Here is a 12,433-nt window from a genome sequence, read left to right as displayed (position 1 = left end):
TTTTCTCTGGTTATCACTCGATCCCATATCACCTGTGTTGGTTCATTTTTTACCTGTCTTTATTTCTGTTTGCTGTCACACACGCTTCAGAGAACGAGCAACAATGGCTCTACTGTGGATTCTGAACGGTGACAGAACAGACTGGCTTCGATGCAACCAGTATTGTATGTCAATGTTTTCTTGCTTGAAAGAGAGATGGACAGAAGCTCCATATAAATTGTGCAGCCAAACTGAGTTTTGCTGATTCAGCATCTGACACACTTCCTGTTCCTCCAGCTGGCGTGTGCGCTGGTGTGACATAATTGACCAATGAATCGTACTGCCCCATTACCACATAGTGACCCGCCGTCGGGAAGAGCATCAGTGCCTGTACGTCCTGTAGTCGTGTTTGAGCAGCGATCTGTGGGTAGACATCGCCATGAGAACTACAAATACTCAAACCACTAATTGAATGAGGTGCCGGCCGGGGACATTTGTCATGGTGCCACTAGGCGTCTGCTCAAGCAAAACTAAAACCTGTGCATTCTTGCCAGTGTTGCATAATCTTTTATGAGTTTAATGGCATCATTCAAGGGTCACAGATGCTGATGCAATTAAGTGATCACCAGGGAGAGGATCCTCATGAGAGAAAGAAAGGTTATGTCAGAAAACGTAGTAAAAAAACAAACAAAAAAACATGGAAAATTACTTTTAATGTTTTACAAATGTATATTTGCTTTTATTTACAGAGCATTTTTTATTCATTTAGTTTATTTCATGTGCAAACAACTGGCGTACAATAATGCACAATAATTTTATAATAATGTAATTTATTTGATCAGTAACTGATTTAATTTTTATGCTATTCTTACAAGTTTCGAAATAAAATATTAATCTTTGGCATGTAACTCGCACCATTTGTGGTACATGATGATACCAAATTGTGCAGAGTATTGAGAGTGCTCTTTTAGTATTATTTATATACTATTATAGTATTTATTAATTATTTGTATTAAGTTATAAATTATTTAATTAATTATTATTAATTAATTATTTTCTGTTTTTATATGAAGTTTAGCTTTTGCCATTTTTATTATTTTTTAAATAAATATATTTTTATTTAGCTTTAATTTGTTTTGTTTTTTTCCCGTTTTAGTTTCAGTAATTTTAGTATTTAATTTACTTGTTTGATTAGTTTGTTGACAAAAATTATGTTTTTTAAGTCAAGTTTTTCCATCTAATATTTATATTTTATTTTTATTTCCGTAACAAAGATGGTTTTACTGGTTTAATCTAAAACACATTTTGAATGCTCTATTATTAAGACCTGTATTTCACTATAAACTACACATCATCCTCAATTCAAATTATCCTGGATCTTACCATGCTAAGAACTGGTTAAAGTAATCCCCAGTAAACCGCTCCATAATAACCCTCCGTTCTCTCCTCATTACATCCCGTTAAAAACTTCACTGGAGATCAAACCTAATCCAAATCCTCGCTGAGACGCTGAATATTTGTTAACATCTCTCTCTCTCCTCTTTCTCTCTCTCTCTCTCTCTCTCTCTCTCTCTCCCATATTTTATACAGTTTATGTCTCTCTCTTCAAACTCAGTCAGGGTAGGCCTCATTTGTTCAAACTGAGCACAAAGCGGACTTATGTAAGTACTGTATTGGTGTGTTTATGTGTGCTTTTTTTCTACTCATACCCATGCTGTCATAGAGACAAAGATTTCTGCACTTTCCCCCAGAACATAGAACACACAATCAGGCTCTGACAGACACACTTTTGGCATCTACGGCTGAAGGCAGAGCGCCAGGTCTTGGAAGGGAAGGAAGCATATAGGATTCCTGGACAGCCATTTCAACTCAAAAGCTTGACTGGGCAACAATGCGAAGGCCTGGAACAATAGCATCCTTTAATATTGAATAGAGAAAACCTGACATGTCTACGGGCGAGACGAGAGTAGGCCTACTGACTGTTCAGACACCTTCTCTGTAATCCAGAGTCCATTTGAGCTTTTTTAACAGGCTTTTGTAGATCAAGGAGTGGCTGTTTAACGTTTAAAACCACAACCTTGATTTTTATGAAATGACCTGTGCATACAATACAACCATAAAAAACACACTTTTAAAAATTAACTCTGCAACCAAATTAAAATAGTTTGGGTGGTAACCTTAGATTTGCAGTTTAGTGGGTTTTATGTAACCTTGAAAATAATAGTTAAAGTCATGAAATCGTAGTACTACTGTGCATATTCTAGTATGTTTACATGGTTAAAGTGGTAATACTACGATTGTAAAAGTAACGTGGAACTTGTGCAGCCAAATGATAACTTTAACATTAACAATAAAGATAAAGAAGTAGTTCTAAAAATCTATCGTACTACTAAATATAAAAGAGTATAGCAGAGTCCTCACCACAACTAAGGGCACAGAGAAATCTTGTTATCTCTATCTATATCGTTGGAATCACTTTCAGAACGATTTTCTCCAGCTGATGAATGATAAAAACACTGACAGCCAATCAGAATCCATCCTGCTTTAATGCATTTAAAGCATTTAAAGTGACATACAACAAAACTGCAGCATGTGCTTCTAATGAACAGAACATTATCGTCTGTTGGTGTGGACGCTATATAGTTATAATTATACTGTAGTTATCTTTATAAATATTATTTTTGGTGTGAACGGGCCTAATAGTAAAAGAAAACAAAGGGTGCTCATATTTTCTGACAAAATACTAGTTGCTAAAGTTTGTTAGTGTTGTGTACAGTTTCTTTAAAAAAGATTGCAAAAATACATTAGTAAAGGTATATTTGGCTTATGGTCAACTTTTGTAAGGCCTTAAGTTTTTTAATTAATGATAATTTTTTTTACTTTTACCAATGAGTAGTTCTTTCCACACTTCAATTGAATGCAGAACATGATGCATGATTTTACATTTTTGTTGTCATAAATTGATATTTGGTTCTTTGTCAATAGCCTTTCAATATTTTTTATTGAAATGTATTAAAAAAAGTATTCATATGCGAAGATTATGTTTTTTTATATTTAAAATATTTGTCTCATATTTTTTATGAGCCCGATTACATTCCTCCTAATTTTAAAACCATAGAAATTAGTTTTTGATTAACTTTCGTATTATTCTTATTGAAGAGATAATCTTTTTTAAAATCTCGACACTGTCCCAGGAAGACGCTGCCTCTATCCATGGACACTCATGCTGCTGTTATGACAACAGACCTGTTACCATGGTGCCACAGAATGACAGTCTCAAGCATTATCAGTGCTGATAGTACGCTGTTCTTTGATTGGCCAGGAGCATTGATGCGTTTTCATGGTGCAGGTCACAATGGTCACAGCGCCATGTCGATGTTTCCGTGTGTGTTAAACAAGTAGGGAAGGCCAATCAGTGCAGCCTCATTGCAAATACACACAAGCATTACATTAAGCACATAGAACAAATTAGTTTCACATATTCCGAGGTTCTCCTTCTGTCTTATCCATATCTGTTCTCTCTTGCTTTATATGTTTGACTGATTATTATGTAAGAGAGATGAGAGAAAGGCTTCTTGTGAGTAAAAATACACTCACACAAGAGGGTGAAGACTCATAGCATTTGCTTAATTAAAATGTACACTACTGAATGAAACAGTTTGTAATAGTTTGAGTTTGCAATAACAACAATGGTGTGCACTGTGCAAACACTGTGAATGTGTTTCAGTTGAGTTGCTTAATGCTGGAGGCCTCTCTTTCAAAAGACTTTTCTGTATTTTTCCCCTCCTCTGCCCTCCCTCTGTTTGCCGCTTTCCCTCTTTCTTTGCACAGTCTATTTACTCTCTTTATTTTATATGTAGTGTCTTGTTCTCTTTCAACAGATCAGTGGATGTAAGAAACCAACAAGCCCCCAAAACAAAACTCTCCCTGTATTTTGTGTTGCTCAATCTTTCCTCTCACAGTTTTTGCATCCTTGCAAAACAACTCGACTGCAAATAGAGAGAAAAGCACATGTTTGAGCACCTTGTGCATCAGATTTAGTGTCTGTGTCTGTGCAGAATCTTGGTAGTTCCAGGTTAGTGTTTTATAAACAGCACAGGTTTACACGAAGGCCGCAGAGTGGAGGCAAAACACTTTTGACCGCAAATACAACACTGTTTGTGTATTTGTGGTGGTTAGGGGTAAGGGGTGGGATATCTTGAACAAACACAAACCTCGAAGAGAAGGAAGGAAGGATAGATAAAGTGCAAGAGAGGGTGAGAATGACAGGGAAAGAGGTTTGGTGTGTCCAGTCCTCGGGTCACTGAACTGAAGTGACCCTTACACCCTTGGCATTATAGAGAGTTTAGCGAACACACACACACACACACACACACACACACACACACACACATAGATAGATAAAATACAAACACAGCATTCGTGGAACTCCTTACTTTTCACTGTAACAGGAACAAAACACTGGGAGAGATTTACAAAATAAACCCCAGCAGGGAGACTCAAAATCGACCTGAAAAAACTAGGTTGTGCCCTTTAAAATATAAACATTAAACACACTATTAAATACTTTTATCACATTATCTATCTAGGAATTTACTTTACTTTATGCTTATTAGACAGTTTTTGAGGTAGTAGTGTTTCTTATAATGACTGCTTTCAAACAAGTTTTCACCTGCCTGCCATTGGTTGAATAAACAGATAGACCCGCCCCCAAACGCACGCCATTGGTTGAGCGACTGTTGCTGTGCAGAATCAAGCTACAGATGGCTTAACAACTTATAGTTTTCTCTGCATATTTACCTGAAATTGGCTGAAATAGTATTTTAATATAAAAATGCACACTTCAGTAAAAATAATAATAATAATAATTGAATCGTATTGTCTGGATATTTTCATCATATTCATCATAAATGTTCTTGTTTCTCAGGAAAAAGGAATGAAGATGTCAAGACGCATATCAACAGGACCAAGCTCATTTATTCCAGAAAATGAGGTAATACTAATAACAAAGTATTATAAGTTGCATTTCTTGGTTCAGAGATGGTGCAATGGTTACACCATGATTGTTTTGGACATATACCATGGTATAACCGTGATCTTTTAGGGTTAGTAAGATTTTGTTTTTTAAAACCGTGATCTTTTAGGGTTAGTAAGATTTTGTTTTTTAATGTAAAAAAAAAAAAAAAGAAGTCTTTATGTTAACCAAGGCTGCATTTATTTGATTACAATATTAAACAGTAATATTGTGAAATATTTTTATTGTGCTGCTTAATATTTTTGTGTATACGTTATACGTTTGTTTCAGGATACTTTGATGAATAAAAGTGCAAAAGAACAGCATTTATTTGAAATTTAAATCTTAACAATTTAACATCCTTACTAAATAAAAGTATTAATTTCTTTTGAATCGTTCATACATAGTTCATATGGTTCATTCAGTACCATAGTATATGTCAGTATACCACAATATTACCACTTTTTCTCTCTTCTCTCACTCAATTCGAGTTCACCCAACTCAGATACTGTAATCGTTCTTTCTCGAGTCAGCTGGTGTTCATTTCCCTTTTGTTTTGAGTTCAGCCAGTTCAGGAGATAATTTTCATTGAATCCGAGTTAAGCGTGCCGGGAGATCTAAGAAAGTGTATTTGGATTGTAAATTGAATTATAGCATCTGTCCCTTCGTTGAATTAAGATTAACCTGAGTCAGAGTTCAAATCTTTTTGGCTCTGATTCATAGCATTGCATATTGGGGCCTTCTCATATTACAAATCAGACACAATTTAGTTCTATACACCACATATTTAATTTCCATTACCATCTGACCACAGTACTTTTATGTGAGGAAAAATATAGTCAATATTTTGCACTGTTGTGAAATGTCCCATGTTCTGATCCTCAACCCCAGATGCCTCTGAGTGACTCCACAGTGATGTTCTTAGACGAAGAGTTCAGTGGCCGCGTGGACAACCTGACGCAGGTGATGGGGCTCCACCCGCATTATCTGCAAGCCTTCCTGCGCTGCCACTATTACCTCTTGAGGATGGACGGCCCCCTACCACTCCACTACAGACATTACATCGCTATAATGGTACAAACGCATACAGAAACACTTTCAAGGGAGACTTTATTTAACTGGAATAGTTTTATGAGTGATTTTTGTCTGTATTTTGCAGGCTGCAGCGCGGCATCAGTGTTCCTCGCTGGTGTGTCACCACATGCAGGAGTTCGAGCAGATAGGCGTGTGTTCTGATTGGCTGAGAGGTCTGGAGTTCTGCCCGCAACGACTCCGCAACCTCAACGAGATTAACAAGATTCTCGCGCACAGACCCTGGCTCATTACAAAGCAACATATACAGGTAACACACTAGCGATCTTGATTATTGCTCAGCATTCTAGCTAATTATTTTAGCATTATGCAATCATTATGCAACAATAAACATTTCTGCACTACATTTGTTTGTCACATGACGTCACTATGTGCATGTTTAATTCAGAGGGTGGCATCCGAATACCATCTTGCAAATAAAAGCATGGCATTTTCAATCCAATTTTGTTAATTCTTTGTGAATACATTTTTTTTTTTTTACTGAAACACCAAAACTAAACTAAAACTAGTTTATTTAATAATCAATTAGGTAATCCAATTTATTTAATAATCAACAATCCAAATAAAAATGATATGAGTTGAATGTAAACATTTAAATAGCAGTTTTTGGACACGCTTGGACACTGTGGACAGTTATGGACACTGAATGACTTTCCTGAGAAAAATTTAATGTAATGCAAATATTTTCTATCAAATGTTAATGATCTTACACTCTTTGTTTCTCAGGCTCTGGTGAAGACAGGAGAGCACAGCTGGTCTCTGGCAGAGCTGGTTCATGCTGTCGTACTGTTGGCTCATTTCCATGCCTTGGCTAGTTTTGTGTTTGGTAGCGGAGTCAACCCTGACCCTGAGGTCAACGGGGTCACGGATGACCTTTGCCCTCGAGCCATGGCGGGTTTATGCACCTGTCACCTAACAAACGGCAACCAAGCCAACGGGAACCCCCTGCGTAACCCTAACACTGGGGTAGGAAAACATTACAGAGTATCCATGTTAGGGATGTGCCCGAATAGTTCTTATGGTTCTTAATGCAAAATATGATGTGGAATATATAAAATGTCATTTATTATATATAATAATTTGTTGTATTATTATATAATTTTATATAAATATATATATATATAATGCAATACATTTTAATATTATACATATACACATACATTTATTTTATTTTTTACATTTTTGGGTTGTTTTTGAAAAGTTTTATGACATTCATCTGCATATTAATTCTATGCATATTCTGTGCATATTCAGGGCTATTTTTTTTATTTGTTTGGACAAAAGTAGCATGTAATTTTTTTAACTCCATTGTTGTGTATTTTAGAGTGAGCTGGAAGCACTGATGGAGAGAATGAAGCGATTGCTGGAGGAGAGAGAAGACGACGATGCGTCCGAGGAGGAGATGTTCACTCGCTTTGAGAAAGAAAAGAAAGAGAGTCTTCTGGTGGTGTCTGCAGGTATTACAACACATATACCTTTTCTACCCATCTACTCTTTTTCAATTTATACTATTATTCATATTTTCTGGCATAATGATAATATTACATGCTAATAAAATCTGAAACTTTTAAATATCGTTGTTGTCTGGCAGAAACCTTGTATCTCTATATTTCGTCATAAATCATTACTATTGGTCACCCTTTATGTCTGTCTTGGGATTTTTGCAAATATTTAACCAATGAAAAGTATTAAAAAGTAGTCTGGTTAAAACCAGACCATTCTCAGTTGTACCTGAGTTATGGTCTGGCAAAGCGTCATAGACAAATCATTTCCAGAGGGGCGTCACCAACGGACGTCGCGGATAGACCTAAAACCAATCAGAGCGATGAAGGAGATGACGTATGCAGAGCGGCGGAAACATCTCCGAGAGTGTTGTTCTTTGGTCGGTTTTTAACAAAAAGGAAACGTTCAAATCGCTTAAAACAGACGCGATAGCTGATTCGAACGAGTGATGTTCGACGGCGGCATCCATCTTTGTAATGTAGGCTACAAAATCTGCTTCAAAATCCCAACGCTGTCGTCATCGTGTAAAGCCCGCCCCAACGTTTCTGATTGGTGCCGCGATTTCGACGGATTGGAAATGGGCTTGAATGAGCTCTTTGCCAGACTAACTTTCAGAGCAAATCTAAATTTGCCGGAAGTTGTCTGGGTTTTCCCTGGCTAATTAAAAAGTGCTTGTGACCAAATCTCGTAACTACATTGGCTCCTCAAACTGTCAGTCAAACTTAATAAATCCGCCCGACTCAATCTTGAATGAAGTTCCGCTCGCAGTGTGGAGCGTCTCTGCTTGTTTGCAATGCAAGGATAAATAAAGAACTGGTTCTTTGAATAAGTGCAGTGTTTTCTTTGTTCACGAAACACTATATATATAGACTAATGCTGTGTGTTTGAGGAGCGGAGAAGAGTGTCTTTATCATTTGTCGTAGAGTCACAGTCAATACTGTCTAAAATAGCCTGTGTATCACTTCGTCTTTACATTTAAACGTTATAAACGTCTTTAGTGTAAACGTTATAACCCGTAAATTGATGAAAATGTAATGCGATGCACTTACTGCCTCAGATGTGGCCGAAATTCACTGGTCAAAAACCTCCACTTGAGCTTGATTTTGGTAAAATATGATGACATATGCTAGTGTCTGACCACATATAAAGCCACAATATAAACTTTGACAACACCGGTTTTCACATTTCCTGAAAAGTAGCGTTTTTGGGGATATAAGGTTTCCGCTCGACACCAATTATATGTTTGAACTAAAACACTATTAGACTGTTTTTTTTTCCTGTTACTGTTGTGGTTGTGTGGTAAAGTGGGAATTAATATTAAATTACCGGTACCAAAATGAAAAATTCTGTCATCATCTACTCTACTCTGTTCTAAACCTGTATGACTTTTATTTGCCATTTGTCATCAGTGACGTCAAACAAAGCATGAATTTGAACTATTGCTTGAAAACAAAAAAGGATCTTGCAGTCTGTTGTTTTGTGTATATTGTATTAAAATATTGTGATTTGCATATTCAGGGTTTGATGAGGAAGTGGTGCCCCCTTCTCCCGTGGCTCGGTTTGTAGACGACCCGTCGTTTGGATACCAGGACTTTGCACGACACGGAGAAGACAACCCACCCACATTTAAAGCACAAGTATGACAACTACCCTCGCGTATACACATACACAGCATTTTGCTTCAATACCCTATTGAGAACGAATGATTGATCATTCTATCTTGTTCACTCTGTAGGACTACTCATGGGAGGATCATGGTTTCTCTCTGGTCAACAGGCTGTACTCTGACATTGGTCACCTATTGGATGATAAGTTCAGAACGGCGTGTGATCTGACCTATTACAACATGGCCAGTCACGAGGGGGTGGACACCAGCATGCTGCGCAGGGCTCTCTTCAACTACGTCCACTGTATGTACGGCATCAGGTACGTCCATGAGTGTGTAATTTACAATCATATTACATTCTATTTTTTCAGTACTCCAACTTTTTTTCAAGTTAGTTGCCAAGGCAAAAGTTATAATTTCTATTGCATTACTACACACTAGCCTACTGTCTGCATACAGGTAGTAGTATGCGACTGTAAATCATAGTGTACAGTATGTATGCCCAGAGCGCCCCCTAGTGTACTATAGCACAGTACAACCAGGAGTACTGATGTCCAGCTCTTTACTGCCTAGTATTGAAAGATGAACATGTTTTCATTCTGTGCGTCTGCAGATATGATGATTACGACTACGGTGAGGTGAATCAGTTGTTGGAGCGCAGTCTGAAGGTTTACATCAAAACTGTGACGTGTTATCCAGAGCGAACCACTCGCCGCATGTACGAGAGCTACTGGCACCAGTTCAGACACTCCGAAAAGGCAAGTCATATTATCATGTGAAATACTACTACTTATTACTATTTTTTCAGCATTACTTTTGCTCTAAATATGCTGATATTCTCAATTACCTTTCTTTCCTTTATCCAGGTCCATGTGAATTTGCTTCTAATGGAGGCTCGAATGCAGGCAGAGCTGCTCTATGCTTTGAGAGCCATCACTCATTATATGACCTGACCAATCAGACGTCACCAATTAACCAATCAGACTTAATCTTTTAGGTGATCTGACCAATTGAACCTCACCCACAATATGACCGGACATTATTATTATTATGCCTAAATTTAACCAAACTATTTTTTTCCCCATCATGGAACATGTCATTATTAATTACTTCTGCGTATAGTTTTAAAATCTTACAATTATGTATACCTTTTCTTGGATCGTTTCTTGGAACTAAATGAAGGAAATTGAGTATAGAGCATTCTGGGTATAATCCCAAACTTCAAATTGGGATGTTCGGGCATGTTCAAATCATTCGTCATAAGAATTGTGGGTGGGGAGCAATGACTTTTGCTGGATTCAAATGTAATCCTTAAAGGTCAGAAAAATCCGCTTGGACTTGACCTGATCAATCAAACGACATCATGACTTGACAAATCACATTTTAACGTGCAATACTTTCTAACTGAAATCTCATTTATACTGTAAGCTGAAATACTGGAGGACTGAGTTCACATTTTTGAAACAGGAAGTTGTCATTTTTTTCTTTTTTTTGCACATTTGAGAAAAACTGTATTTTGGAAAAAGAAAAAATACTGTTTTCCTTTTGTAATATCATGAATGACAATAACAGAATGTGAGAATTTTTTTCCTTTCTTTAAAAAAAAAAAAATCCCTGTGCCTTTTTTCATTCTTGTTTATTTCATATTGAATGTATTGTTTAGATTTTTTTTTGTAACTTGTTTCTAGACTTTTTTTCAGATCAATTTAGTTTGGTTTAGTTGTTTACCTGGAAACTAAGGCTTTTGTAGCATTATTACTGTACTATCAGTCCTTTATTACCGTATTTCCTTTCAATCTCAGTGTTATACTTTAGATAACAAAATTCATTTTTTTATTATACATGTTACTGCCACCTGCAATAGCTCTACTAATCACATCATGTGACTTTATTTCTGTATGTGTGAGCATGTCTTATTTCTGAACGTCTGTGAAAGTGTTTGCAGATCTGTTGCGCGTCTCTTTGCACTAGTGTGCCTCTGTGAAAGAAAACCTGCACACGAGCGAGAGAGAGAGTTCATGTGTGTGAGTGAGTGTTATGTGCAGGATTGCCTGTAGGGAGCGTCTGAAAACTTAACTTCTTTTGATACTATTGATGTGATAATTACTGTCCATCAAAGCATTTCTCAAAGGTTTATTTATATCACTTTAATCATTGCTTCAAATTTGCACAACTCTAATCAAGGTGCAGCATCAGTGTCTTTAAAAAAAAATAGATTAAGATTGTGTCTGAAGCTAAATGTATAGTAAAAGGATAAGCTTTATAGAATGAGCAAAGTGTTGCTAGTCTTATGGACAGTGACTTATTATTGTTCAGAAACAGGTTATGATTTAGTAATTTAGTCGTAGGTACACAAGAGATTGTTACAAATGTAGGTAAATCTGTCATCGAAGTGCCTTTCAAACTCAGCTGTAGGCGTTTCAAAGTGTACGCAGCAGATTTAATGGAAAAAGGCCTTTGAAAAATGGCCGTACGCGTCTGCTGCATTTCCTACTTGTGTTTATTCCGATCAAGGTGGTGCTATGAAGCTTTCATATTCTCCACTCATGATAAATTTATACATTTCCAAAACGGCAGCACTGGAACTTCTCTCCAGTGGCCAATCACAGACCTGTATGTTTCAATAAAGTTTCTAATCAAATTCAGGCTACGAGTGATTTTTTGTGTGTGACAATTTTATGGCTAAAGGGCTAAAAAGTATCTATACTGTTGCGAAATATGCAGCAAGTGAAAAAAAAAAATTAAACTCATATTTGGCAATTTGACATATAGTAACAGCAGTGACCTTCAGTGTGACATATATATATATAGACACACCTACACACACATATATATATATATATACTGTATATATATATGTGTGTGTGTGTGTGCATATATATATAGTTTATTATTACCTGAAATATTTAATATTATATTATTTAGTAATAATATTAATCTAATTAAAATATTATTTATTACATTAACTGCAGGAAATTGAATTGCAAAAAAGCCAAAAGGTAAAATAAAAATGTAAAGAAATGGTGACTAGTCACAACCCCTAAATATATACTTTCCTTTAAACATTTATTTATTATATTGCTACACACGGTTTATTTATGACCTGCATTATTTATTATTTCAATAATAATTATATTTTATTTATTTAAATTATATTTTTTACATGAACTAAAAGATAAATAGAAATAAATGCTGACTAGTTACATTCCCTAAATCAGATGTATATTTCAACCTATATG

The 12,433-nt window shown here is 36.1% G+C and overlaps 1 protein-coding gene across 1 annotated transcript; it reads left to right on the top strand.

Annotated features, from left to right (window-relative positions):
- Positions 1-5,890: 5,890 nt before the first annotated feature.
- Positions 5,891-10,261, top strand: sesn3 (sestrin 3). Its single transcript, XM_056243339.1, has 8 exons — positions 5,891-6,067; positions 6,153-6,335; positions 6,812-7,051; positions 7,410-7,542; positions 9,107-9,225; positions 9,324-9,514; positions 9,808-9,952; positions 10,061-10,261. Exons 1-8 carry the CDS (start codon positions 5,909-5,911, stop codon positions 10,145-10,147), a joined length of 1,257 nt encoding a protein of 418 aa, XP_056099314.1. The 5' UTR covers positions 5,891-5,908; the 3' UTR covers positions 10,148-10,261.
- Positions 10,262-12,433: the final 2,172 nt, after the last annotated feature.

This window comes from Rhinichthys klamathensis, unplaced genomic scaffold (assembly GCF_029890125.1).
Source record: "Rhinichthys klamathensis goyatoka isolate OS25496 unplaced genomic scaffold, OSU_Roscu_1.1 h1tg000786l_1, whole genome shotgun sequence".
In the NCBI taxonomy this organism is placed as follows: Eukaryota; Metazoa; Chordata; class Actinopteri; order Cypriniformes; family Leuciscidae; genus Rhinichthys; species Rhinichthys klamathensis.
Note: the sequence above shows the minus strand (reverse complement) of the source record. Positions and strands in the feature narration are given on the sequence as shown.